General features: G+C 40.2%; 1 protein-coding gene across 1 annotated transcript in view; it reads right to left on the bottom strand.

The window, feature by feature from the left end:
• The window catches only part of NTPCR (nucleoside-triphosphatase, cancer-related), a 28,373-nt gene extending 1,068 nt beyond the window's left edge, over positions 1–27,305 (bottom strand). The window contains exons 1-4 of the mRNA XM_075267810.1: positions 27,030–27,305; positions 23,463–23,625; positions 14,264–14,363; positions 5,860–6,069 (exon numbers count right to left, since the gene is read on the bottom strand). Of these exons, the coding sequence (XP_075123911.1) occupies positions 5,860–6,069; positions 14,264–14,363; positions 23,463–23,625; positions 27,030–27,063 (507 nt within the window). The 5' untranslated portion in view covers positions 27,064–27,305. The remainder of the gene's footprint in view (positions 1–5,859; positions 6,070–14,263; positions 14,364–23,462; positions 23,626–27,029) is intronic.
• Between the last annotated feature and the right edge of the window lie 274 nt (positions 27,306–27,579).

The raw sequence follows: 27,579 nt of genomic DNA, 5'->3' as shown, positions 1-27,579 counted from the left end.
CTCTCCTCAAGCAGAGCTGACGGGGATTAACGAGCCAACAACACGCTCATCATATGGTTTCCCAGCGAGCTGATGAGATGCCGGAACAATCACAAGCACAGCGCGAGGAATGAATTCAGTGGCAGGCCAGCTTAACATCTTCTGAAACGCCGGAGCAGGAGGATCATCGACGCCAACATGCTCATTATATGGATTCCCAGCGAGCTGCTGAGATGCCGGAACAATCACAGGCACAGTGCGAGTAATGAGTTCAGCGGCAGGCCAGCTTGACAGCTGTCAAAACACCGGAGCAGGCGGATCATCAACGCCATCAACGTTATGTGAAGCCTGACTATTAAATGTCCAGCAGGTCATTATTCTGCTTATTAGATGGTGTTTTGTGTAATTGACAATTGTGTTTCAAGATGTGTAGAATCTGTAGCCAGATAAACACATTTTAAAACAAAAAAAAATAGTACTGTTATTAAATTTGTCTAGAGTAGACAATACGGGAATGAAATTTTAAATAAAATCACTGGACAGCCACAGGAAAGCAGGGATGAAATATATGCAATTGTGTTCATTTGGTCTATTTTGGGGTATTGCCTAGGCCTACAACAGAGCCAAGGTTGAAAATCTGATGGTCTGGACAAAATTTCGCTAAAATTTGAATAAAGCTTGGGGTTTAAATCAAGTCACAAGTCAGTGACAAGTCAGTCAATGAAATATCTTCAGCTGTTTGTAGCTGGTCTTTGGAGTATGGCCTGAGCACATGGGCTAAGAAAGGAAAGAAAGCCATAAAGCATAATTTTGCTACAGATCTGAGTATTCTAAATAGAAGAAAAAAATTGGGATTGGCACTTATAATCAGCAACTGCGCATTATTGCTAATCAATATCAAAATGTTATCAAACATAATTTTAAAAAACGTTACATAGAAATACATGAATGAGATGAAACAAAGAATACAAATAGGTCTCAGACAAACAGCAGAGGTCAAAGTAAGTATATCAAATGGGTCACCTGCTAACAAAGTGCCAAAAGATCTATACAATAAATGGCATAAGGTGCCATTCAAAAGGAGATATCCGAATAAGTAATCAAAGACATCAACAATGATGGTATATCATCCCAAACAAAAACAAAAGTAATGTGAATACCGGGGCCTTAAAATGTAAATAGACAAATACATAGCAGAGGTGACAAACTGCTAATAGTTAAATTGTGAACACCAATAACTAGATAAGAAATGTGGCCCCGTTATACACCTAATGGCATGGAGCTAGTGCTAAAAAGTTGAAAATAGGAAAAAAAGCATACCCTTTGTAGTGTTTAATAAAGTAAGGCCTCAGTGTGCTGACACCATGCCCGATGTGGGTCTCAACGCTATGGCTTCATCCGCTGGTGGTGTCAGTGGGGCAGGATATGGCCTATATAGTGAGCTAATTATAACAATAGTATTCCAGTGTGTGAGGATTGTCTATACATAAAACAACCCCTATAACATATAACATAACATATGGTACATGTCTTCCAACATGACCAGTGGGTCATACGACTATACCTGCGTTGTGATTTCGCTGACACAAGTCGCAATGAACAAAGATTTTATCACGTCGACCGCGTTATCAACCATGATGGTTGCGGGCAGACCTATGTAGAGCCCTGATAGGTCTGGTAATGATGTGCGCACCAGAGGTAGGGCTCTAAATAGAGAAGGATTATTAACCACTTCAGTACCGGGCCATTTATGGTCCAGGACCAGACACGTTTTAGTTTTTTTTTGTATGTGCAGTTTTGAGGGCGGTAACATTTTTCTCATATGTCTCATTCAACTAATTTTTGCGTCTTTTTTTCAGGGACAGATAGGGCTTTATTTTTATGTTGTTTTTATTTTTGAATGTATTTTAATATTTTTTTTATATCCAGGATAATATAACAAAATATGAGGGAAATTGTGTCTGTTTTTCACTTTTATTTTATTTAACACCACAAAGTGCTACTGAAAAACTTTATAAAATAGTTTTTACTCTCCGTTATGGTAATTTTTATTTTGTACGGTGTTGTTGGAGGTGGGGCTACAACCTTTAATAACAGCGTTTTATTGGTGTATTATTTTATTTATTTTTTTAATTATTTTATTTACATTTTTTTTAAACTTTATTATTTTTTACTTATTTATTTTTTTCAAATTGTGTTCCCATAAGGTCATAACAGACTTTTGGGGACATCTGATGACTTTTTTCTTTGTTAGGGAGGCTGATTTCCCCTGTAACTGGGGCTGGAACATTTAGCCCCAGTTGCAGGAGGAATATAGCGTATTCATTAGACTTACAGAGCTGATCTGGGTCCTGTAGGACTCAGCAGCTCGTGCAAGACACTGAGCCCAGCGGATCACATGTCCGCCAAGGCAGAGGGTGGTCGCATCATGGTAATAAACCTTCCCTGCCTTCTCTCTGGGAGCTCCGGCTGATGTTACAGCCGACTCCCAGTATCACGATCTCGGGCAAGGCAACCCGAGAACAAGGCAACCACCTTCTGGACGTTTATAGTCTATGGGCGGTCCGGAAGTGGTTAAGAAAAGGCCAACAAGTCTGCTCCTACTCTGTTAACCACCCATATATAACAGAACCAAGGAATGACAAAAAAAACTATATGATAATATTAAAGGGATGAATAACAGAAAAAAGGAAGGAAAAAGAAGAAGGAGAAAAGAGTGAAAAACATAAAAGTGAAAAAGAAAGTGAATTTAAATGTGAATAAAGCTTGGATCAAGTCCAACAATATAATTCCAGCGATGTATGACACATTTTAACACTCCTTTATACATAGTTCTGGCTTCTCAGGGCTCATACTATACTGTTATATGATATATTTTTATATGATATATTTTATATTTTTATCCTTTTTTATTCTTGTGTACTTTGCACGTATTTTACTTTTTCCAAGCACCCTTATCCCACCCTCCCCCACTGGCCTAACCCTAGCATGCTTTTTCCATGCTATAGATATTGTAGATTTATGGCGAGATTGCAATCCTACTAGATACGATTACACTTACACCAACTACACACACAAATCATTTTTTTCTGGGGATTCGGGGATCCCAAATCTTGGCTACTCCCTAGTCAGATCACGATCCTCTGTAGCTTGGTATTATAAACTTGTGCATAAACCCCACCACCCACACACACCTTCTCCTCCTGGCGTCTTAATGAATCTTTGTTATCAGATCTGAAATTGGTGGGGAACTGGCCAAGATGACTGATGTGTATTCCCAACCCTGTTAAGTCACATGTGAAGTCATTGCTGGAATCTACATACAATATATCTAATGGATTGGCAGATCCAATCTTTTAAAAATAATGATCCTACCTAAGATATTGTATTTGTACCAAACCCTCCCTATACCTCTTCCTCCCCACTTTCTTCTCTTCACTGCATAGGCTCTTCTCCCACTACATTTGGCACAACTCACACCCTAGAATGGTGCTACATACTCTGACCATGTGTAGGAAGTCTGGAGGCATAGACATACCGTATATCAAAATGTATTTGCGAAGATGAAGGAGGTAAGGTCCGCAACTCTTGTTCGTAAAAAATATAAACTTTATTCCATCATTTAAAAAAACTTGACAAAAGATGCCATACAAAAGAAGTGAAGAAAAAGAAGAAACGTGAAATAAAAACACAAAAAAAAAAAAAAAATCACATCTCTGGCTTGGCTAAGCCAGAGATGTGATTTTTTTTTTGTGTTTTTATTTCACGTTTCTTCTTTTTCTTCACTTCTTTTGTATGGCATCTTTTGTCAAGTTTTTTTAAATGATGGAATAAAGTTTATATTTTTTACGAACAAGAGTTGCGGACCTTACCTCCTTCATCTTCGCAAGTATTTTTTCTTCTTAAAGTCCGGTAGAATTAGGTCGTGCACCTTGCATCGAGTGGTGAGTCATATAACTTTTTTTCGTTTTTTTGATATATCAAAATGTATTATCATGCAGCACAACTTACGAGGACACTTGATTTTTTTCCAAATAGATGCTCTGAAGCTCCATGTGCCAGTGGAGGAAGCTACCATAGGCCTCCCTCTCACCACCATACCTTGGCTTCCACATAACAATACTAAACAGGCCTAAGGACTACTAAAATGGACCTTAGTGCTAGTTCACAATGGCAATGAGGCAGATTTTGACAGCAGATTTCGCCTCAAAATCTGCCTCCATACAATGGTGGTCTATGCTAGCTTTTTTTTTTCTGCTAGCAGTTTTTTGCTGCTAGCAGAAAAAAAAAAGCAACATGACCTTTCTTCAGGCGGATTCTGCCTGAGGAAAGCAATAGAAGTGAATGGGAGGCGAAAAAAGCCTAGCGTTTTTTTTTGCAAAAAAACACGACTGAAAACGTCTAGCGTTTGTTTGTTTTTTTTTCTTTTTACAGTCAATTGACTTTAGGGGAGGGGAAAACCGCCTGGCGTTTTTTGAAGCAGTTTTTACTGCTCCAGAAAACGCCTCAAGGTCAAAAAACCGCTTCCTAATTAGGAAGCTTTTTTTTTTCGGGACCAAAATATGCCAGGCAGTTTTACGTGTGAACTAGCCCTAAGGGTCCATGCGCATGGAGGAAAATGACGCTTTATTTGGCGCTGAATTTTCAGCGCTGAAAAAAAAGCCTCCCATTGACTTCATTCATTCGCTTGTGTATAAAAAAGCTAGTAGAAACCATAGAAATCAATGGGAGACTTTTTTTTCAGTGTGGAAAATTCAGCGTGGAAAATTACACCTGCAGCTACAAGTAATGGTAACAATTTCAGAAGCGATGCTGCTTGCTTGCCATCCAGAGTGTAGAGGTAGGTTTAGGTAGTGCAGTGGTGTACAACATATGGTGGGTGAGCAACACAGCTCCTGACATGTTATTATCTGTAGCCGCACTCGGTCTGTCTCGGTACTGCTGATCTGCAGTGGTCCTGGCGATGGGCCCCTAGAAACAATTCCACTGGTGGGCCCTAGACACACCAGTCCGACACTGAGTGGAGGCGTCTGGTAAGAGAAGTTTATGCTACTGAGCTCTCTGGAGGGAGCTTGAGAGCAAAGCCATGCCCACCATATTTCTACATTTCATCTGGAGACCCCCAGAGACAGATTTTTTAAAATGATTTTTCACTGACAAAACAGCATGGTTTCTATGAGAGAAATATATAAGTATGAACAGTATGAGATGTGCTATTGATACATCATAAGTTAGTTGTAAAATTAGAACCCTGGTACAAAAACAATTTTAAGCCCCAAATGCATACATTTCAAGAATTTAAAAAAATACTGCAAAAGTTGTGCCTTGAAGAAAAAGCAAATGATATAAATAGTCATATGACATCAATGATATTAGGTAAAAAATATGCAAATCTATTCTCCAGGATGGAATTAGGAGAACAGTGCACTCTGTACGCCACCCTATAGAGGGCAGCATCCTTAACATCATGAATGACTCAGTTATAAAGTCTTTTAATCATAATGTGGATTTAATTGCTAAATCAGTATTTCTGTCCCAAAAGGAACAGATTCCCAGCTATGGACAGCGCAGTTTCGGCCTATTGGGCCATCCTCAGCATAGCGTAGGGATACTGATTTGGCAGAGTGAGAGACTATAGACCAGGGTCAGGAAAAAATATGCAAATCTATTCTCCAGGATGTAATTAGGAGAACAGTGCACTCTGTACACCATCCTATAGAGGGCTATATTAATAATAATAATAATATATTTAATTAATAATATCAATGATATTAATAAGTCATGCCAAATTACAAAGCGATATGTAGAATTAAGGATGCAAGTTTGCATTTGTATCAGTAGCTGTACCTGTAGTAAATTAAAATAGTAAAATACACCTACATGAAACAGTTTAACATCCTGCCGATGTCTTATTTCTTCCACAATCGGTAGACCTCTCCCTCTGGATATGGGCAAAGTTCCAAACACTACAACAGAGGGGTTATCCAAGATTTTTTTTACAGCAGAAATGAATGGTTGACTGAACAGCTCCATTTTTCCAATTTCATCAATAGCACAAATAGGTCTATGGAGCATACTCGTAGTTGACCTCTGAGAAAAAACAAAAAACACAAATGTTAAACATATTCACAAATATAAATTATTTTCTAAACATAAGTGAACTGGCAACATCGTGGTATATGATGCTTACCAAGTACGGTATGTACATTTCGAAGGCCTGATTCACATCTGTGTTCAGGTTTCCGTTTGGGGAGTCTGCTTGGGAACCCCCGAACGGAAACCTATTTGCATTAAAAAGTGGTTAACTTCAGGAAACCCGTGGATTCCATAGACCAGGGGTGGGCAATTAATTTTCCCATGGGGCCACATAAGAAATTGAAACTATTCTAGAGGGCCATGCGCGCAGCTGCAAATTTAGCTCCACCCCCTTCTATGTTGACTCCGTCCATTCTCAATCATCTTGTCATGTGCCCCCACAAAGTATAATCCTCCTACAGTCACTCATACATTATATGCCCCCACATTATAATGTTCCCTTCCAACTGCCCCACAGAAATAAGTCCCTCTCCTAGTGCTCCAGTTTAAACTGATGGAAACTAGAGGGGGACATTAAACTCGGGCAGCTGGAAAGAGACATTAAACCGTAGGGGTAGCTGGAGGATGACATTAAACTGGGGCAACTAGAGGCAGACAGGTCCCCCTCCAGCTACCTGCACGGTTTAATGCCCCCTCCAGTTGTCCGCAGTTTAATGTCACCCCAATTTAAGTGCCACCTTCATCTACCCCCAGTTTCATGTCCCCCCTCCATTTCTCTACCAGTTTCATATCCCCCTTCATCTACCCATTTCATGTTCCCCCCTCCATCTCTCCCCAGTTTCATGTCCCCCCCTCCATGTCTGCCCCAGTATAACACTAACCCTCCATATCTGCCTCCAGTATAACATTCCCCTTCCATCTCTGCCCCAGTATAACATTCCCCCTCCATATCTGCCCCCAGTATAACACTAACCCTCCATATCTGCCTCCAGTATAACATTCCCCTTCCATCTCTGTCCCAGTATAACATTCCCCTTCCATCTCTGCATCTAGGTTACTGAGACAAAGACACACACACACAGACACACACTCTCCACCTTGCATCTCATATCCCCCCTCCCTCCCCTCTCAGTACCTTAGGACACACACCACATGTCTCCATCCTCTTGCACTGTCCTGCCGGCACTAAGACACGCCTCTCTAGTTAAGCCATGTGGGCCTGACTGAATCAGTCAGGGGGGGGCGGATATGGCCCACGGGCCGTACATTGCCCAGGTCTGCCATAGACTGTAATGGGCCACACCAACTCCAATATAGTCTATGGGGTCCGCAGGTTCCCCAGGTAACCGCTTTTTAATGTGTATAGGTTTCCACTCGGGAAGGGGGGGGGGTGTCCCGAAGTGGACTTCCCAAACAGAAACCCCAATGCAGATGTGAATAGGGCCTTATCAACTCAAGATGAATACAACAAACTCAAAACAACAACCACACCCGCATTTCAATAAAACTTTAGAAGTTTATTTTGTATCCAAAGTTAAAAATATAAGGACACATAAAGACAAAATCATACACATAAATAACAGGGAAACCGTGAGGTTAAAGTGCCAGCAACACCAAAATGATACAGATAAAGGTGCAGTATTATAGTACTTTTCAATGTAAACATTGCCCACAATAGGATATAAAAATACACAGTGGCCCCACACAGTATGATCTGTGCCACAGATGGGTGCCCACAGAGAGGACTCTGAGTGCCACTTCTGGTTTCCATGCCATAGGTTTGCCATCACTTGATGTAGGTGGTGAAAAGTCCTCTTTAAAAAGCATTCGAAATTATATGTAATCAGTGGTGCACCTTCCATAAGGCAACCTGAGGCAATGGCCTCAGGCAACACCTCATAGAATAAACTGGGGGATGGTATTCTTTTTCTATCACGCTGCTACGTATTGTATCAATGCAATAAGTAAGAGCTGGTACTTTTTACTCACCTATCCACACTTCTATGCAAGTTGACTCTGCTGCTGCCTCTACAGTGCACTGTAGCTGATGAAGAATGCCAGGACGCTGGATGAATTGTTCTGGCATCCTTCAGCATCATGACGTAAGTGCCATCTAGAGATGCCATCTAGAGATGCCATCTAGAGATGGCAGCGGAGCTGTAAACAGGAGTGTGGATGGGAGAGTAAAAAGTATCGGCCACTACTCATTGCAATAATATAATAAGTAGCGGCCAATTAAAAAAAAAAGAATGCCACCCCCCAGTCATGTATTTGGTGGGGCAACATAAAAAATCATAATAAGATAATCCTTTAATAGTCCCACCATGGGGAAATTCAGTGTGTTACAGCCGCATGGATAATACAACAATACAAGAAAAAAACTAAATATAAAAGCTCAGAATAGAAAGATAAAAATGATAGTATAAGTCTTAACAAAAAGAAACTTCAGGATCATTTAGTTCTCTGTACGGAGTGCTCTACACTTAGCATGGGGTTGATTATACTGCCTAACCATGGTTGGCAAAAAGGACCTCCGATTGCGCTCCTTTTCACACTTAGGGTGAAGTAGTCGGTCACTGACAGTACTGCCCAATGCTGTCACAGTCTCATGCATGGGATAGGAGTTATTCTCCAGCATGGAATTCACCACAGACAGTATCCTTCTGTCATCCACCACCTGTACTGGGTCCAGGGGGCTTCCCAGGACAGAGCTGGCCCTTCTAATCAGCCTGTCAAGTGCCTGGCTGGTATGCTACTCCTCCAGCTGGCCACTCCGAAAAATAAGGTTGATGCTACAACAGAGTTGAAAAAGGTCCTAAGAAGTGCCCTTTGGACTCCAAAGGCCTCAGCCTCCTGAGCAGGTAGAACCTGCTGTGACCCTTTCTGTGCAGCGCCTCCAGGTGATCTGCCCTGTCCAGCTTATTATTGAAGAGGTACTTATAAGTGTTGACCATCTCAATGCCTGTCCCCTGGATGTCCACCGAATTCGGAGCACATCTCTGCTTACTTAAGTCCACCACCATCTCCTTGGTCTTCCCAGCATTAATCCTGAGGTTGTTCCGCTGGTACCATTCCACAAAATTCCAGTTCAATTCTCTATACTCCCTTTCTTCTGTCTGTGATGAGGCCTGCTATTGCATCATTACAGTCAACGGAGTACTTTTGTGAGTAGCAGCCAGATTAGTTGCATCTAAAGTTGGGGGAGAGAGGTGCCATATACTGTGGGGAGGACAAAACAAAACTGTGGTTTTTTTAATTTATTTTTGAAAGGTTTTTTTTTATCCCACTAGGGGACTTTAACCAGCAATTATCTTGTTCAAAGTTATATACTGTAATACTGACAACTTATGTAATTGATCCTGAATAGAGGATCACAACAACAGGAAGAAGAGGCAAGCATGGAAAAAGTCTATATAAATGGAATGCTTTATATCTAGGAAATGGGAAGATTCAATCTGCCCTTTCCCCAGCAAAGTCTACTTATTGCCAGATGTATGAGATGTATGAGAAGTACTGAAAGGTAGGTCAAGTTAAGTCAACAATATTTTTATAAGATACAATTGATATAATATTCAGTAATGGCCGTGTGTTTTGGCACCCTTGAAATTTTTCCAGAAAATGAAGCATTTCTACCAGAAAATTATTGCAATTACACCTGCTTTATTATACACATGCTTATTTTCTTTGTGTGCACTTGAACAACACAACAATTAAGAAAAAAAAGGCTCCAAAAATGGGCTGGATAAAATTGTTTGTACTTTTTCAAAATTGTGAGCAAATAACTTTGTTTCAAGCACGTGATGCTCATTCAGACTCACCTGTGGCAAGTAACAGGTGTGGGTAGTATAAAAATCACATGTGAAATCTGATAAAAAGGAGAGAAGTTAACTCAATATTTGCATTGTGTTTTTGTGTGTGCCACACTAAGCATGGAGAACAGAAAGTGGAGTAGATAATTGTTTGAAGGCTTGAGAACCAAAATTATAGAAAAATATCAACAATCTCAAAGTTACAAGTCCATCTCCAGAGGTCTTGATGTTTCTTTGTCCACAGTGCACAACATAATCAAGAAGTTTACAACCCATGGCACTGTAGCTAATCTCCCTGGATGTGGACAGAAGAGAAAAATTAACCAAAGGTTGCAATGCATGATAATCTGGATGGTGTATAAGCAGCCTCAATTAAGATCCAAAGAAATTCAAGCTGTCCTGCAGGCTCAAAGTGCATTAGTGCATAAGTGTCAGCGCAAACTGTCCGTCGACTTTTGAATAAAATGAAACGCTATGGTAGGAGACCCAGGAGGCCCCACTGCCGACACAGAGACATAAAAAAGGCTAGACTGCAGTTTGTCAAAATGTACACGAGTAAGTGGGAAAACATCTTGTTGACTGTGTGTAAGGCATGATAAAATCTAAAGATTACCAAAGGATTTTGGGTCTCAATGTATAGCCCAGTGTAAGAAAGTTGGGTTTGCGTCCTATGTCATGGGTCTCAAAGCCGGACAATGTCTCCAAACATACTTCAAAAAGCACCCAGAAAAAGGGGCAACATAGTGGCTCAGTGGTTAGCACTGCAGCCTTGCAGCGCTGAAGTCCTGGGTTTGAATCCTGCCACAAACAACATCTGCAAGGAGTTTGTATGTTCTCCCTTTGTTTGCATGGATCTCCTCCCATTCTACAAAGACATACTGATAGGAAAAAAATTGTACATTGTGATCCCTATATGGAGCTCACAATCTACATCAATCTTAAACAAACAAAAAAAAGCACCCAGAAATGGATGGAAACAAAGCGTTGGAGAGTTCTGAAGTGGTCAGCAATAAGTCTGGATCTAAATCCCATTGAACACCTGTGGAGAGATCTTAAAATTGCTGTTGGGAAAAGGCACCCTTCAAATATGAAATACCTGGAGCAGTTTAGTCCAAAATTCCAGTTGAGAGGTGTAAGAAGCGATCGATTTCAGTTATTTTTTTTCCAGAGAATGTGAAAGCTGAGGGTGCCAATAATTTTGTCTGGCCTATTTTTGGAGTTTTTAGTGAAATTATATGATTTTTGGCTTTTTTTTGTGTTGTTCTAATATGCACAAAGGAAATAGACAAATGTATGTCAAAACACTGAAATAATTCAGTTCTCAAAAAAGTTTCATGAGGTGCCAACACTTACGGCCTTGACTGTGTGCACTATAGATGACAGTGGTTAGTCACACCTCAGGTATCCTATCTATACTGGTAGCTTATGTTAATTAAAGACTTTTCCTATATATTTTGTCTTAGAAATGCTGCTTTGTTTTCCCGCTATGTGAAAGTTCATTCCTCCCATTGTTTACACAGCGCTTCCACAACCACGGACTTGTGAGATAGGAAAAGTGAAGTCACTCACTGCTCTGCTGGCAGGATAATCAGTTCAGCAAATTATAGTTTGCTGATAAAGCCCTGTCTATTATCTTTCTTTGTAAACACACAGATAACTCTACAAGAATGTACATATTATCTGATCTGCATAAGTATTGTGATACCTCATAGTGTCCTAAGCTGGAGTGTGTGTGTGCGTGTGGGGGGGAATACAGGAAATGAGAAGAAGAGACAGCAGACAAAGCTGTAAAGGGCTTCCCTTTCTCCGTATAATTTCAAGGGATGAAACAGGAAAGCAAATCACCATGAAGGGGTATTTGAGATCACGTTATACTCCAAAAAGATGCCCAATGGATCTTTAGATTTAATTCTTAATTAATGTGAGGCTAGGAGGTTTTAACGACGCATTATTATTTGCTCGCTTTATTTAGCCCCCATATCCAGGACCCGAGGTGTCAAATTAACGTTCATTAGCACATAGTCGAGAGCCCTAGGATCAATATATTGTTAATGGTTGGATTTACCACATTTTTTGGACTATCAGATGCACTTTTTTCCCAAAAAATCTGGGAGGGAAATGGGGGGTGCATCTTTATAGTCTGAATATGAGGCGGGGCCGTTGCTGCAGGAAAATGGTGATGGCAGAAGTGGGGCAACGCTGCAAGCTCTGGGCTTTTAGGAGAGGGTGTCTTCCCAACATCCGTCATACTACTACGGCGGATGCTGGCTGCAGAGCCGCTGCCATAGTTACTGAGTCTCCGCTGTGCCCTTGATCACAGTCCACTTTGACCGTAGGCATTACTATGGTCTATGATCAGCCTCAATAGTAATGTAGAGAATCTTCCACAGACTGCAATACAATTGTATTGCAGTCTTTGCGACTTGGAATCAAACAACTGCAAGTTCAAGCCTTCTGGGGAGGGGAACTAATAAATTAGTAAAAAAATAAATAAAAATAAATACATTTTTTTAACCACTTCCGGGACCGCCCATAGACTATAAACGACCGGATAGTGGTTGCCTAGTTCTGACAGGACGTACCGGTACGTCCAATCAGAACACAGAAGCTGCACGGAGATCGTGCAGCTGCTGAAGCTGGGAGCCGGATGTATACACGGCTATGGGCGCCGCCATTATGCGGCCGCCCTCTGACCCGGCATTCACGTGATCCGCCGGGCTCAATGTCTTACAAGAGCTGCTGGGTCCTACAGGACCCAGATCAGCTCTGTAACTGTAAAGAACAGTGTGCAGGTGCAGACCTTCTGGAGAGGGGTGGTTGATCTCCTGATAGACGTCCTCGATCGCCCTGTCCCGTTTTCCCCTGAAGTTTGTTTATTTGGTGTATTGGATGAGGAGTTGTGGCAGCATCACACCCGGATTTTTCTTCGGGAATGTCTGTTCTATGCCAGGAAGGCCATCGCCCTGCGGTGGATGGCCCCGCGCCCCCCATCAGTATCTCAATGGCGGAGGCTGGTCAATTCTATTCTTCCATTTAACCAGATTATATATAAAGGTAGGGGCTGCCCCCAAAAATTCACCAAGGTGTGGGGAGCATGGTGTGATTCTCCTAATACCCAATACTCTGCCTCCTCGATGCGCTCAGCACTAGGCGCCTTCACATAGTAAGATGGTTACCCACCGGATGATGCTGTACTCCCCCTTGTCTGGACTGCTTTACTCTCTGTTCCGTCTTTTGTAGGCGGGGTGGGTTTAGCCTGGGTCGGGATGGCGGTGTGGTGGATCTTTGTTTGTTTAGACTTTTTTCCTTTTCATTGTATTTTATTTTGTATGTTTTGATTATGTGTACTCCTGAGTGTATTGTTTCATTGTTACATCTTTTTCAATAAAACGAGTTTAAAAAAAAGAACAGTGTGCAGGAGGCTGGATTCCTCCTGCAACTGAGGCTAAATGTAGCAGCCTCAGTTATAAGGAAAATCAGCCTCCCTAACAAAAAAAAAAGTGATCAGATGTCCCCAAAGGTCTCTTATGACCTTATGGGGACACAATCTGAAAAAAAAATTATATATATAATAAAAAAAAGTTAAAAAAATGAAAATAAAATTTATTTAAATAAATAATACGCTAATAAAACGCTTTTATTAAAGGTTATAGCTCTACCCCCGACAACATCATAAAAAATAAAAATTATTGTAACAGAGAGGAAAAACTATTTTATAAAGTTTTTCAGTAGCACTTTGTGTTATTAAATAAAAAAAATAATAATAAAGTGAAAACCAGACACAATTTCCCTCCTATCGGGTTTATATTTTCCCAGATATAAAAAAAATTAAAACACATTTGAAAATAAAAACAACATAAAAATAAAGGCCTCTGTGTCCCCGAAAAAAGACGCAAAAATTAGTTAAATGAGACATACAAGAAAAATGTTACATGTTACCATGACAGCGGAGAGTCTTTTGAAGGAGTCCTCAGCCTGTCATTGAATGGATTCTATTGCAGGCTACTTTATATAGCCTGCAATAGAATTGCCCTTTTTTTTTGCAATGCATTGAAATGCATTGCATTAGTGATCAGACCCCCTGGGGTTCAAGACCCCTAGGGGGTGTAATAAATGCATTACATTTTTTTTTTAAGTAATAAATAAATAAATAAATAATAAAAGTTCAAATCGCCCCTTTTCCCTAGAACACATATGAAAGTACTTAAATACGGTGAAACACATACACATTAGGTTTCCCGTTGTCCGAAAACACCTGGTCTACAAATCTATAAAAATATTTTTCCTGTACGGTGAACTGTGTAGCAGGAAAAAAAAAGTCAAAAGCGCGGGGTTAATGCTAATTCTTGTTTTAACCTTGTAGAAAACGGGTTTATGCTGAAAACTTTTGATAATAATACAATTACCATGTCAAGTCAAGATGCTCAAAAACAACTTACAAAACGGTCCATAACAGGAAGTACTGCTTTTTCAAATGAACTGATGTCCACAGTATATTGCCCAACTCTGTGTACCGGCTTCTTATTATTTAAGTCATCACTGAAAGAGGAAAACACAAATCATTACCTATAAACCTAATACAGTATAAAGGATAAGGCTACTTTCACTCTACTGTTTCTATATTTAATATCTTTATTAGAAGTTCAATATTACAGTTACTACATAGATGCTATATTATAAGTACTTGCAGCATTATAAATACTCTACTCACCCCCTACCACTTCTGCATAGGACAAAAAAAGTAGAAAATGTAACTCTTATTTCCCCAACTTGTCCAAAAGGATCATTTTACAGGAATTTCTTCTGTTTTATATTAATTTATTCATTTGCATTATCCTGTGCACCAGTGTATCCCAGCCCTCCAGGTAAGAGGACATACCAGATATCCATTTTTGCAACACTATCAGTCGAGCAACATAAACATGTTGACACAACAATTTCTTTCTTGAATCTATTCCCAGCTTCATCTATACATTACGGAACAAGAAGATTAGAAAGTTAAAATCCAGTTTTATCTCAAATATAATTGATGGAAAGAGTAATTTATTGCCAATATCTGTGAAGCTTTGACACTACAACAGGTTTACAAGGTCATCACTTAACCAAGACAATAGCAAACTTAACCCAGAATTTATAAACCAACTTTCTAAGGTGCTTGAAATATTGTACAAGCTCTCTCAAGGTGGAGTCCCTTCTGAAAAAGTAACCAACACTTGTAAAAGTGCTAATATTTTCACAATAATCATATCTCAATGATCCCATTGCTTACAAGGAAAGAACATCAACCCCTTCAAGAATATCTAGACTTTCCAACATGCTAAAAGTTAACCCTCATATTCTTTCAGGTTATGTGCTGCCAATTGTGTGCGGCCCCAAACTGAGGCCTGCATGATGCCTCTGTTGAATACATACTTGCTTTATTAGTCCGACAGGTAATGGCCGATATCATGTTCATTAATCACAAAAGTTTGATCCTTCTCAGGCTTGACCCTTGTTTGGCTCCAGGCAATGCCACATATTCTGTCTGGATGCCAAACAGGTAACTGGTATGAAGAGGCACTAATGGAGCGTTATACTTTGTTCACTAAAAGGGCATTATTTTGTCTTATAGGCAGTGAGGGATCAGAATACTGTATGAGGTTGCTAAGAAGGTATCATAACACCTTTTTAGTGCTCCCCCATGCAATATAATACTCTCTAAGCATCCTCACACACCTTAGGAAGCACCTTAGGAAGTTGTTTTATACTGTACTATACTATACTATACTATACTATGTTTTGTACTATACTATATAAAGGTAATAAAGCTTCATTATACTTTTTGGGGTAACTACATTTTCATTATGCACTTTGGGGAATGTATGGGGGCATTATACTGTGTAAAGCAGTCCTGCAAAAATATGAGGAATTGTACTTTTTTGACCAGATTTTTTTTCACCTGTAATCAGTGGGAGGGACATGTCAACAGGCGACAATGTCTAAATTTTTTTTTATTAGTTGTGTAGCAAAAAGTATAATTCAAATCAGAAAAAGAAACTACCCCTCTAGCAGTCTTAACCCCTTGCCCCCCTCCCCCCCCCCCCCCACAGTCATTTCACAATTTTGACTCAACACCTTAACAAAGCTTTTTAAATCTGTCCGTTCACAGAGCCATATATGCACTTTGTTTTTGCGGGACAAATTGTACTTCATAACGGTACCATTTAATATTTCATACAATGTCCTGGGATGCTGGAAAAAAGTTCAGAATGGAGTGGAACTGGAGAAAAACTGCATTTGTGTGACTTTCTAATGGGCTTTGTTTTTAGAACGTTCACTGTACAGTCAGGATGTCACCTGTATTCTATGGGTCAGAAAGATGGTAAGGATAACAAATCTATACAATTTTGTTATGTCTTAGGCCCGGTTCACATCTGTATTTGGGAATTCCATTCCCCGCTCCAGCACTTCTCTCATTTTTCATGCAGAAACCACATGATAATAGTCTATAAGGTCTGCAGGTTTCCCAAGGTAACTGCTTTTTTATACGGATTAAAGCAGACCCCTGAACAGAAACCCATGAGCAGACGTGAACTGCGCCACTTAAAAAAACAACATTTAAAAATAAATATAAACAATAATTGAATTTCTGGAGTTGCTATATTTTGACACACATAACTTTTTTTTATATTTTCCATGTATAGGGTTGCATAATATGTGTTTTTGCGGAGCTAGATGTGCTTGTTATTTAGATATTGAGGAATTTCTATTACTTTGATCGCTTTTTATTAACCGGTTAAGGACCAGGCCCAAAAGTATGTTAAAGACCAGGCCTTTTTTTTCAAAACTGACATGTGTCACTTTAAATGGCAATAACTTTGAGACGGTTTAACTTACACAAGTGGTTTTGAGACTGTTTTTTTCGTAACACATTATACTTCATGTTAGTGGTAAATATTAATCAATATTTGTGTATTTATTTATAAAAAAAAACTAGGAAATTTGATGGAAATTTGGAAAAAATTGCAATTTTCAAAATGTGAAATTCTCTGCTTTTCAGGCAGATAGTCATACCACCCAAATACATAAATAAATATTATCTCCCATATCTCTGCTTTATATCGGCATCATCTTTTGATTGTCTTTTAATTTATTTTGGACGTTACAAGGCTTACAAGTGTAACAGCGATTTTCTAGATTTGCAAGAAAATTCCCCAAACCAATTTTTTAGGGACCGCTTCAGTTCTGTAAGGAATTATAAAGGCCTGTATAATAGAAACCCCCATAAATCACCCCATTTTCAAAACTACACCCCTCAAATTATTCAAAACAGCATTTGGGATGTTTGTTAACCCTTTAAGTTTTTCATAAGAATAAAAATAATATGGCAGTGAAATTTAGACATTTTATTTTTTTTCATTAATACATTCATTTAGACCTAAAATTAACACATTCACAAAGGGTTAAAGGAGAAAATGCATCTCACATTTTGTTATGCAATTTCTCCCGTGCACAGAAATACCCCACATGTGGGCGTAAACTGATTTTTGGGTACACAGCAGTGCATGGAAGGGAAGGAGCGACACTGGGTGTGTGAACAGCAGATTTTGCTGGAATAATTTTCAGGCACCATGCCTCATTTACAGAGCCCCTAGAGTACCAAAACAATGGAAACCCCCCAAAAGTGACCCCATTTTAGAATCTACACCCCTCACAGAATTCATCAAGGGGTATAGTCAGCATTTTGACCCTACAGTTGTTTCACAGATTTTACTAACATTGGGATGTGTAAATGAAAAATTACTAAAATGTCACTTTATCCCCAAAGTTTTAATTTTCACAAGGGGATAAAGGACTAAAAGCCCCCCACAGTTTGTTACACAATTTCTCCTGAACACGGCAATACCCCATGTGTGGCCATATTCTGCTGTATGGGTACATGGCGGGGCTTGGAATGGAAAGAGCGCTATTTGGCTTTTGGATGGCAGATTTTGCTGGAATAATTTTAGGTGCCATGTCTCATTTGCAGAGCCCCTAGAGTACCAATACAGTGGAAACCCCCTAAAAGTGACCCCATTTTGGAAACTACACCCCCCACAGAACATATTAAAGGGTAGAGTGAGCATTTTTACCCTACAGCTGTTTCACAGATTTTATTAACATTGGGGCATGAAAATGAAAAATTACTTTTTTTCCAATAAACTTTCAATTTAGCCCCAAATTTTTCATTTTCACAAGAGGATAAAGGGGAAAAAGCTCCATAAAGTTTGTTAAACAATTTCTCCTGAACACAGAAATGCCCCATATGTGGTCATAATCTGCTGTATGGGAACATGGTGGGGCTCAGAATGGAAAGAGAGCTATTTGGCTTTTGAAGGACAGATTTTGCTGGAATATTTTTCAAGTCCCATGTCGCATTTGCAGAGCCCCTAAAGTACCAATACAGTGGAAACCCCCTAAAAGTGACCCCATTTTGGAAACTACACCACTCATAGAATTTATCTAGGGGTATACTGAGCATTTTGGCCTCACAGCTGTTTCACAGATTTTATTAACATTGGGATGTAAAAATGAAAAATTACTTTTTTTCCCAATGAATCGTCCATTTAGCGCCATATTTTTAATTTTGCAAGTAGTTAAAGAATTAAAAGCCCCCCACAGTTTGTTACAAAATTTCTCCTGAACACGGCAATACCCCATATGTGGCCATAATCTGCTGTATGGGTACATGGTGGGGCTCAGAATGGAAAGAGAGCTATTTGGATTTTGGAGGGCAGATGTGGCTGGAATAGTTTTCAGGTGCCATGTCGCATTTGCTGAGCCCCTAAAGTATCAATACAATGGAAACCCCCCATTGTGACCCCATTTTAGAAACTACACCTGTCAAGGAATGAATCAAGGGGTATTATCATTTTGTGCCTAAAATGCTTCCAAAAAATGAATGTCCAAAATGAAAATTTAAATTTTGAAAGAAATATGCCATTTCGGTGCCCCATACATTGCACCCACTTTGTGTTGTCAGAGACCTGCACTCCTAAAACTATTAAGGGGCCATCCCGAGGGGCAAAAAATATATATATGTGGGTGTAAACTGCTGCTTGGGCACACAGGAGGGCTCAGAAGGGAAGGAGCACTGCGCTTTTTAGCTTTTGGGGTACAGATTTAGAGGGACTTTCTGGGGGCCATGTTCCTTTTAGAGAGACCTGGAGGTAACTGTAAACCCCATTTTGTAGGGGCAAGTTTAGGGTCTCGGCAAAAGTGTCATGGCATCCAAAACCAAACCGTCTGCGCTCCAAAAACCCAATAACCCTTCTTCCCTTCTGTGTCCGGCTGTGCCCTAATATCAGTTTATACCCACATATGACATTACGTCCGTTATCCCGGGTACACCAGTGTCATACATGTGTCATACATGTGGCATAAACTGCAGTTTGGGCGCACAGCAGGGCGCAGAAGGGAAGGAGCGCGATGAGGCTTTTGGAGTACAGATTCAGATGTTTGGTATCTGATCGCCATGCCATGTTTGTAGAGCCTGTAAGGTACCAGAAAAGTGGATTCCCCAAAGGAGTAACCCCATTTTGAAAACTGCACCCCTCAAAGAATTTCTCAGGGGGTGTAGTGAGTATTAGTATCCCGGACATGACTGCACAGCGGATGGCGAAGAGGGAATGTGTAAGCGGTGCGGAGTACATTGCAGACACCAAATTCCCTACTATGTCCCAGTAGCTCCTATGATTGGGGGAGTCACTCTGGGGCTCATTTTGGGGGTCACTTCTGGTGTCTTTCCCTTGTAAGCTGTAAATCTGGGGTGTCTCCTGAAGTACACTGACACAGCTTATACATTCCCTTCCTGACGCCGCCAGTTGTATTCTAATAATTTGGCGATTTTGGGTTTTTTTGTCTTCACATTGATAGATGCTATATTTTCTTTATTCTTTTGGTGACGCGGCCATATAAGGGCTTGTTGTTTGCGGGATGTGATATATTTTGTAATGACACCATTTTTGGGTGCCTACAACATACTGAATACATTTTATTAACTCTTTCTTGCTGGATTTAAAAAAAAATAAAATCCTGGCATTGAGTTGTACCCTTTAAATTTTTCGCCATGCAGCGCACAGTAAAAGTAACATGTTCCCTTTATTCTGCGGGTCGGTACGGTTACGGCGATACCTCATTTATACTATTTTTTTATGCGATACTAATTCTGCAGAACAAAAACACATTTGGGGACATAAATCAGTGATTTTTGCATCGCCATCTTATGAGAGGCGTAACATTTTTATTTTTCGGTTGACAGTGTTGGTTGAGGGCTTATTTTTTGCGGGACAACCTGCGCTTTTTATTGGTACTGTTGTGGGGTGCATATGATTTTTTGATCACTTTTTATAGCATATTTTGTAAGGTGATATGGTGAAAAGTCACTACTTCTGGCGGGTTTTTTCCGGTTTTTTTTTCAGATGTACACCGTATACATTAAATATTATTTCAGTTTTATTGTACAGGTTGTTACGGACGCGGCGATACCAAATATGCATTGTTTTTATTAATTTTTAGTACTTTTTTATATAGTTCATTTTGTATAGAGAAAAAGGGATTTTTGGGCTTTATAACTTTATTACTTTTTTCATACACTTTACTTTTTTTTAAACTTTTTTTTTTTTTAACTTTTTCATGTGTCCCTTTAGGACACTTGAATCAGTTGATGCTTTCATGAAAGCATCAACTGATTTTGTATAGTAGCTTGCAGGACACGAGCAGGACATGAGCCTGCTCGTGTCCTGCAAGCAGCAGAGGAAGTGAGACACATCGCTCACTTCCTCCATCGGTCGGCAGGATCAACCAGGTATGTTGGGGATACGGTAGTCTGGGGTCACTGGCCAGACCCCAGACTACCTTTTACTGACATCGGCACCCCCCGATCTCGCCGCGGGGGGTGCCGATCAGCTTCAATCTGCGGCGGATCCCTTTCGATCGCGCCGTGATGTTTCACGGCACGATCGAAAGGGTTAAAACGTTCAGTCGGAACTGAGTCCGACTGAATGTTGTTGAGGGGGTGGTTAGGTGTTAGTAACACCTAATACCTGCCCTCCCCCCGCCCCACCCCCTGCCTAGTGAGTCTCTGAAGACCGGCCGTAAATTTACAATCGGCTGGTCTTAGAGACCAGGACTGCTGGCCGTAAATTTACGGCCAGCGGTCCTTAACCGGTTAAAATTTTTATAAAAGGTGAAATGGGAAAAAAAAACCTCAGTTTGGCTCTTAATTTTTTTTTTTTTAAATAATTTTTCACTATGGCGTTCACCATATGGGAAAAATATTTTATAAGTTTGTAGATCAGGAGTTTTCATGCACAGGGAAGTACTTTTATATGTGTTGTATGGAAAGGAGGGCGATTTGAATTTTTTATTTTATTTTATCTTTTTTATTTATTTATTTTCACCTATCATATTTAGACCCCCTAGTGGTCTTGAACCCCAAGAAGTCTGATCAATAATACAATACACTGCAATGCATTATAAAATAGAACTGCTTCTATTACAGGCTGCATAGAGCAGCTAGTAATTGAATACATACAATGACAAGCCTGGGAGCCTTCAATAGGCTCCCGGCTGTTATAAAAACAAATAGTCAGTTCTGAATCTCATCTTTGAATGAGGTGTCAGGGAGGTTAATAACTGCGATCATTGCTGCCGAGTCTCTGCCGTGTTTAACCACTTCCCGACATCCACTGTAATAGTACAGCACATCTGGAAAGGACTTTCCACATACAGCCGTAGTATTATGGCATAAGCATAGTGCACACACAGAAACATGCCTATAGCATTTGTCAGCCGTTTTTTACAGCTGAAACTTTCCTGTAGCACTGTGCTCGGAGCTGAGCTCAAACATGACTACGGCATCTCAGAGGTTTTTCTATATAATTTGCCCCCGATCAGTCCCCACGATGTGTTCAGGAGATTCCGGTATTCAGATTCGGCAGCCTGGGGAACAAACAGAACAAACTAAAGCATTTTTTATCCCACACGGTTAATGATGTAGAAAAAATGGTACCAATAAAAGTGAAAGATTAAATTATTACACTCCTCAGGAGACAGTGATCCAAAAATAACAGATTTTTTTCCCCAAATACATTTTTATTCTGCAATATTAGTAACTAGAGATGAGCGAACAGTAAAATGTTCGAGGTTCAATATTCGTTTCGAGTAGCTCCTTAATATTCGACTACTCGAATCGAATATCGAACCCTATTATAGTCTATGGGGGGAAAATGCTCGTTTCAGGGGTAGGCAACGTTCAATCAAATTATACTTACCAAGTCCACGAGTGAGGGTCGGGCTGGATCCTCTGAGAAGTCTTCTCCTTGCAGCGTCCCCACGGCATCTTCCGGCTCTGAATTCACTCTGCCAGTCATCAGGCCTGGGCAGAGCAGACTGCGCATGCCCACACAACAAGCGGACATGCGCAGTCGGCTCTGCCCAGGCCTGATGCCTGGCAGAGTGAATGAAGAGCCGGAAGACGCCGTGGGGAAGCTGCACAGAGAAGACTTCTAAAGGTAGGAGAAGAACCAGCATTGATTGGCCGACTGTATAGCATTCGGCCAATCAATGCTGGTTCTGCATCGAACTTTTACATTCGAGCAGCGAGTGGTACTCAATCAAGTACGAGTATTTCGAATACCGTAGTATTCTATCGAATACCTACTCGATCAAATACTACTCGCTCATCTCTATTAGTAACGCATAGAAAAACTATATAGGTTAGGTAAAGGTAAGACATTATTTTGTATTGTGTGTGAGCAAAAAATTTTAAATGTTAAAAAGCAATGCCAGAATTTGTCTTTTTTTCCAATCCCTGCAGAAAGAGTTAATACAATTTTGTAATGGTTTCATTACAAAATACATGTCATCACACTAAACACACTTCACCAGAAAAATAAAGAAAATTATAGCTTCTACAATAGCACAACTAAAAAACAACGATTACTAAATGTTCAGGACTAAAATGGCTGCTGCAAGAAAGGAAATGTACGATCTGTGTGAGCATATATTAGGGTACATCCCAGATTTAAAGATTATAAGGTAAAAGACGCTTAAAGTGACCCCTCACAACCATAGGAGCTACTAGGAAAACAGTAGGCTATTTGGTGTACCCAATGTACTTCACATAGTTTATATATTCACTTTTCACAATCCCCTGTGCATTCACATCTGGGAAAACTAATACTCAATATGGTCCTTGAAAAATTATTTTAAGGGCGCAGTTTTCAAAATGTAATTTCCTGGTAACAGAAAAAAGAAGTCAACTGCAAATTAGCTATAAGGGAGACAATTGGTGACAGGAACTTTCGAGAGGTTTTTCAGGCAGATTTTTAATTAGAAAGCATAAGCATTACATGCTGTACGAAATGAGAAGAAATTGTCTGAAAGGTTAGTGACCACAGGCAGTTTCATATGAGCAGGGACTAGCTACATGATCTTCAATTTTATGAACAGAAGTTTTTTTTTTTGTTTTAAAAACTGTACAACTTGTCAGTCTTTCTAAATTGTAATTTTTAGATTCCCTGACTCCAGTCTTTCAGTCTATAAATAATAGAAAATAAAAAGTTGTAAAATGTAAAATTTTGAAATAGATAGGTTTTATTTTTCTTGTTTTCATACCTAATTCTTGCCAATTTTTCCCGATTTCCCGACAAGGTAACCACATCGAATCCTACTCTTCTGTGCCCTTGTCTGACTTCTTCTGTATAAAACCCATCAACAGGAACTCCAGATGATGTCAACACTTCAGAGACTTTTCGAATTAAAGTCGTCTTTCCAATACCTTAAACAAAACCACACAGATATACATTATATATCTACAGAGTTAACCCAAACTTCTGCGGTTAGTTAGTGTGTATTAGTATCTCATCATAGATCACAATAAAAATCAATGAAGAGTCATTTAAAAATGTTTTTCCAATGACTCCATTCACATAGCCATAAACCAACGTTTGACCGCAGTGTGTAAAGGGCACCGACCGCTGCTGTTAGTGGCAGGTCCTGGCTGTATGATACAGCCGGCATCTGCCCTGTATGGAGCGAGCTCAGCGTGTGAGCTCGCTCCATACATCCCCATGCGACCCATGACGTACTGTTACATCATGGGTCTCTAAGGGGTTAAAATGCAATGCCAAACAGGAAAACAATCGGGTGCCCCTGGTCATCACATACAACCCACACCTGTAGATGCTGAGAGGAATCACACGCAAACTACATCCACTATTGCAAGAAGACAACCGTCTAAAACTCAATGTTTTCAGACCTCCCTCTCCTGTGCTATACACAGCCACCAAATCTCAGGAATATAGTTATTAGCAGCTCACTGTTACCTCCAACTAACATTTCCGTGTCCGTGCATATACTGCTTTCCATCAATTGTGCATCAAATACGCTATTCCTGTATAAGGGCCCATTCACACGGAGTTTACGCTCCATGTATTCTGTCTACGCGCTGTGTATTCTGTCCATTTTAAACGTGTAAAAATACACGCGTAAAATGTAGTTAGCCATTGAGTTCAATGGCTTGTTCGTATAACGCGCGTCTTTTTGCGTGCCCTCGCAAAAAGGTGTAAGAAGACGCACGTTATACGAAGGGGCCCTAAATTTGCTTCCCTTCAGATATTGTGTTATACCAGCCTGATGAAGAGACCGGAGTAATCTCAAAAGCTTGCAATCTGACATCATTTTTTGTTATCCATTAAAAAAAGTTATCAACTACTGAGGACTCTCAATCTTTACATTTCATATCCACTGGCTAATACGATACAAAGATAAATATTTTTTATACTGATAAATGTATACTCTTTTTTTTTTTTTTTAAAGATTGACCATTTCAATGGTTATCCTAGTGGCTCCTCCAAACAGGTGATCAGTGAGGGGTCTCGGATCTCAGGCTTCTCCATGGGTCTTTTAATGATGATTTATTCTCAGGATAGACCGTCAAAAATAAACTGGAATAACCCTTTAACTAAATATAGTTGTGAAGACCCCATAACTACTGACCAGGAAACATTGTATAATAAAGTCTTCTATTATTTAAAGGGGCTCTATCATTGGGAAAAGTCATTTTTATCTAAGCACATATTTGCGTAGCCTTTAGAAAGGAAGTGTCTGTGATCACTGTGTGCTCTATGTGTATGAGAGCAGAGAGGCTGCTACTGCTGATGACTCATCTCTCTGCTCTTATACACACAGAGCAGACTGTGCACACAGACGTAGCATATGAATAAAAACAGACTTATTCAAAAACTACTGAGGCGATTTACATACAAAAGGTATGTGTGGAATAGCCTTTATAAAGGCTATGCAAGTATGTGCTTAGCTAAAAAATGACTTTTCCCAAAGATAGAGCCCCTTTCAGAGTTCTTGGTAAGAACACACTTAATTATATAAAGAGCCTCAATAAAGACCCTTAAAAGCCTAGCCACAAATAGCAATATAATGATAAAAAATGAGGAGGAGATTGTTATAATTGATTATGATCATAATGAAATTTGTGAGATCATGAATCTTAATTTTATTAAGTTATTCCAAATAAAAAACAGTAATAAAGAGTAACACACACTGTTAGGGTATGTTCACACAGCGAAAAATGGTTTACGCTGTGCAAACTTCCGCTCCGCTAGCTGTAATGAGATGCCAATGCATTGCATCGGCATTCCGTCGCGGCATCCCGCTCCTGATTAGGCCCAAATGAATCCACGACAAGATAGGGCATCTCGCTTCTTTTTTCGCTACTAGCTAGTGGGAAAAAAAAGCGCGCAGCTCCCATTGAAGTCAATGGGAGCCGTTTTTGCAGGCAGATTTTGAGGCAGAATCCACCTCAAAATCCAGCTGAAAAAACGCCTCCCATTCATTTCAATGGGAGTCACTAGCGTTTTTTTTCAGCTGGCAGATAATAAAAAGCGACATGACTATCTTCAGGCGGATTCTGCCTGGAAAAACCCATTGAAGTCAATGGGATGTAGAAAAAACATGACGCGTTTTTTTGTCACTATTTTTGATGCTAGCGTTTTTTTAAAGAGAAGTTTCCAGGTCCATACACTGTGCTGGAAAAAAAAATGCAACGAAAAATGGATAAAAAAAAAAACGTGACAAAAAATGCATCATGTAAAAAAGCGCATCACAAAAAGTTTCCTAATTCCTGTAGCAGATTTTTTTTAGCTTGCAAAAAACTCCGTGTGAACGGACCCTAAGCTTTCGTTCACACGAGGGAAAATGGTGAGGAATTTGGTGTGGAATTTCAGTGCTGAAAAAAAAGCCTCCCATTGACTTCAATGGGTTCCTTTTTCTGAAAATATTTTTTTTTAAATTTTCTAAAAGGAATCCATTGAAGTTAATGGGAGACTGTAACATTTTTATCATTTGCGTTATTCACCTAATTTCTGTGTCTTTTTTTCGGTGACACATTGGGCTTTATTTGTATGTCATTTTTTTTTTCTTTAATGTGTTTTAATTTGTTTTATATCTGGGAAAATATAAACAAAACAGGAATGAAAACGTGTCTGTTTTTCACTTTCCAGTTTTTTTCATTTAGTTTAGTGATACTAAAAAAACTTTTTAAAATAGTTTTGTACCAAATGTACCAGTGGATTGCATGATTTCCAGGTCAGAAGGCAGCCGCATCATGGTGGCGATAAATGCGATCTATACACAGCGATCAGGAAGGCAGGGAACATAATAAACCTTCCGTACCATCTGTCTGGGAGCTTTGGCTGAAAATACAGCTGGCTCCCCGTTTCAGCAGCTGCACGATTTCGTGCAGCTGCTGAAATCTGCTTGGATGTACCTGTATGTCCTTGCAGAACAAGGCAACCACCTTCCGGATATAAAAACCCAGAGATACGGAAGTGGTTAAAGTGATCACTAAATGGCATAAATAACAATTGCGCATTTGTGAATTTTAATTAGCTAATAACAAGCTGAGGTATAACATTGTTATATGGGCTCTGGATATATGTAACTGCCTATTTATAAAGGCCACTCCCACTTATGATTCACCCTGTGAAGGGCTCTCCCAGGCTGACGTCTCTACATGTGATGTAGGCACACTATGTGCCAGTCACACTTGTGGTGAGCACAGTCATGTCTATGCCACATAAAAGGTCAGAGATGTCCCATAGGGGGCATATGGCTGCCTCACAGAACGTATCACAACAAGCCTGAAACAAGAGTGAACAGCTTTACCTGGAGGTCCAGTTAGAAACACATGACCGGGCATTGTCTCACGCTGTTTAAATGCAATGAGTTTTTTTTAGTACAAAGTGAAGTCCCTTTAGGGTAAAAACTAAGTAAACAGTAAAGGTAAAGGCTAAATACTAGACACCGTAAGGACCTTCTGACGTCACAAGGTCACATGACCGGATAGGCGTGTCTTTAATTGTAAGCAGGACCTTCCACTGTATCCTGTGTAGTGGAGTAACCTGGAGAGCGGCTGTGAGGTGCACGATGTAGTGAAGGGGGAAGATACAGTAGGTGGACTGCAGGGAGTAGTGTAGAGGGGGAGAGATGGTGGGGTGCAGGGTGCAGTGTGGGGGGGGGGAGAGATGGTGGGGTGCAGTGTGTAGTGTGTGTGTGTGGGGGGGAGAGATGGTGGGGTGCAGTGTGTAGTGTGGGGGGGAGAGATGGTGGGGTGTAGTGTGGGGGGGAGAGATGGTGGGGTGCAGGGTGTGGGGGAGAGATGGTGGGGTGCAGGGTGTGGGGGAGGGGAGAGATGGTGGGGTGCAGGGTGTAGTGT

The sequence above is a fragment of the Leptodactylus fuscus genome, chromosome 3 (genome assembly GCF_031893055.1).
Source record: "Leptodactylus fuscus isolate aLepFus1 chromosome 3, aLepFus1.hap2, whole genome shotgun sequence".
Lineage (NCBI taxonomy): Eukaryota > Metazoa > Chordata > Amphibia > Anura > Leptodactylidae > Leptodactylus > Leptodactylus fuscus.
This window is presented reverse-complemented; position numbering and strand designations above follow the sequence as displayed.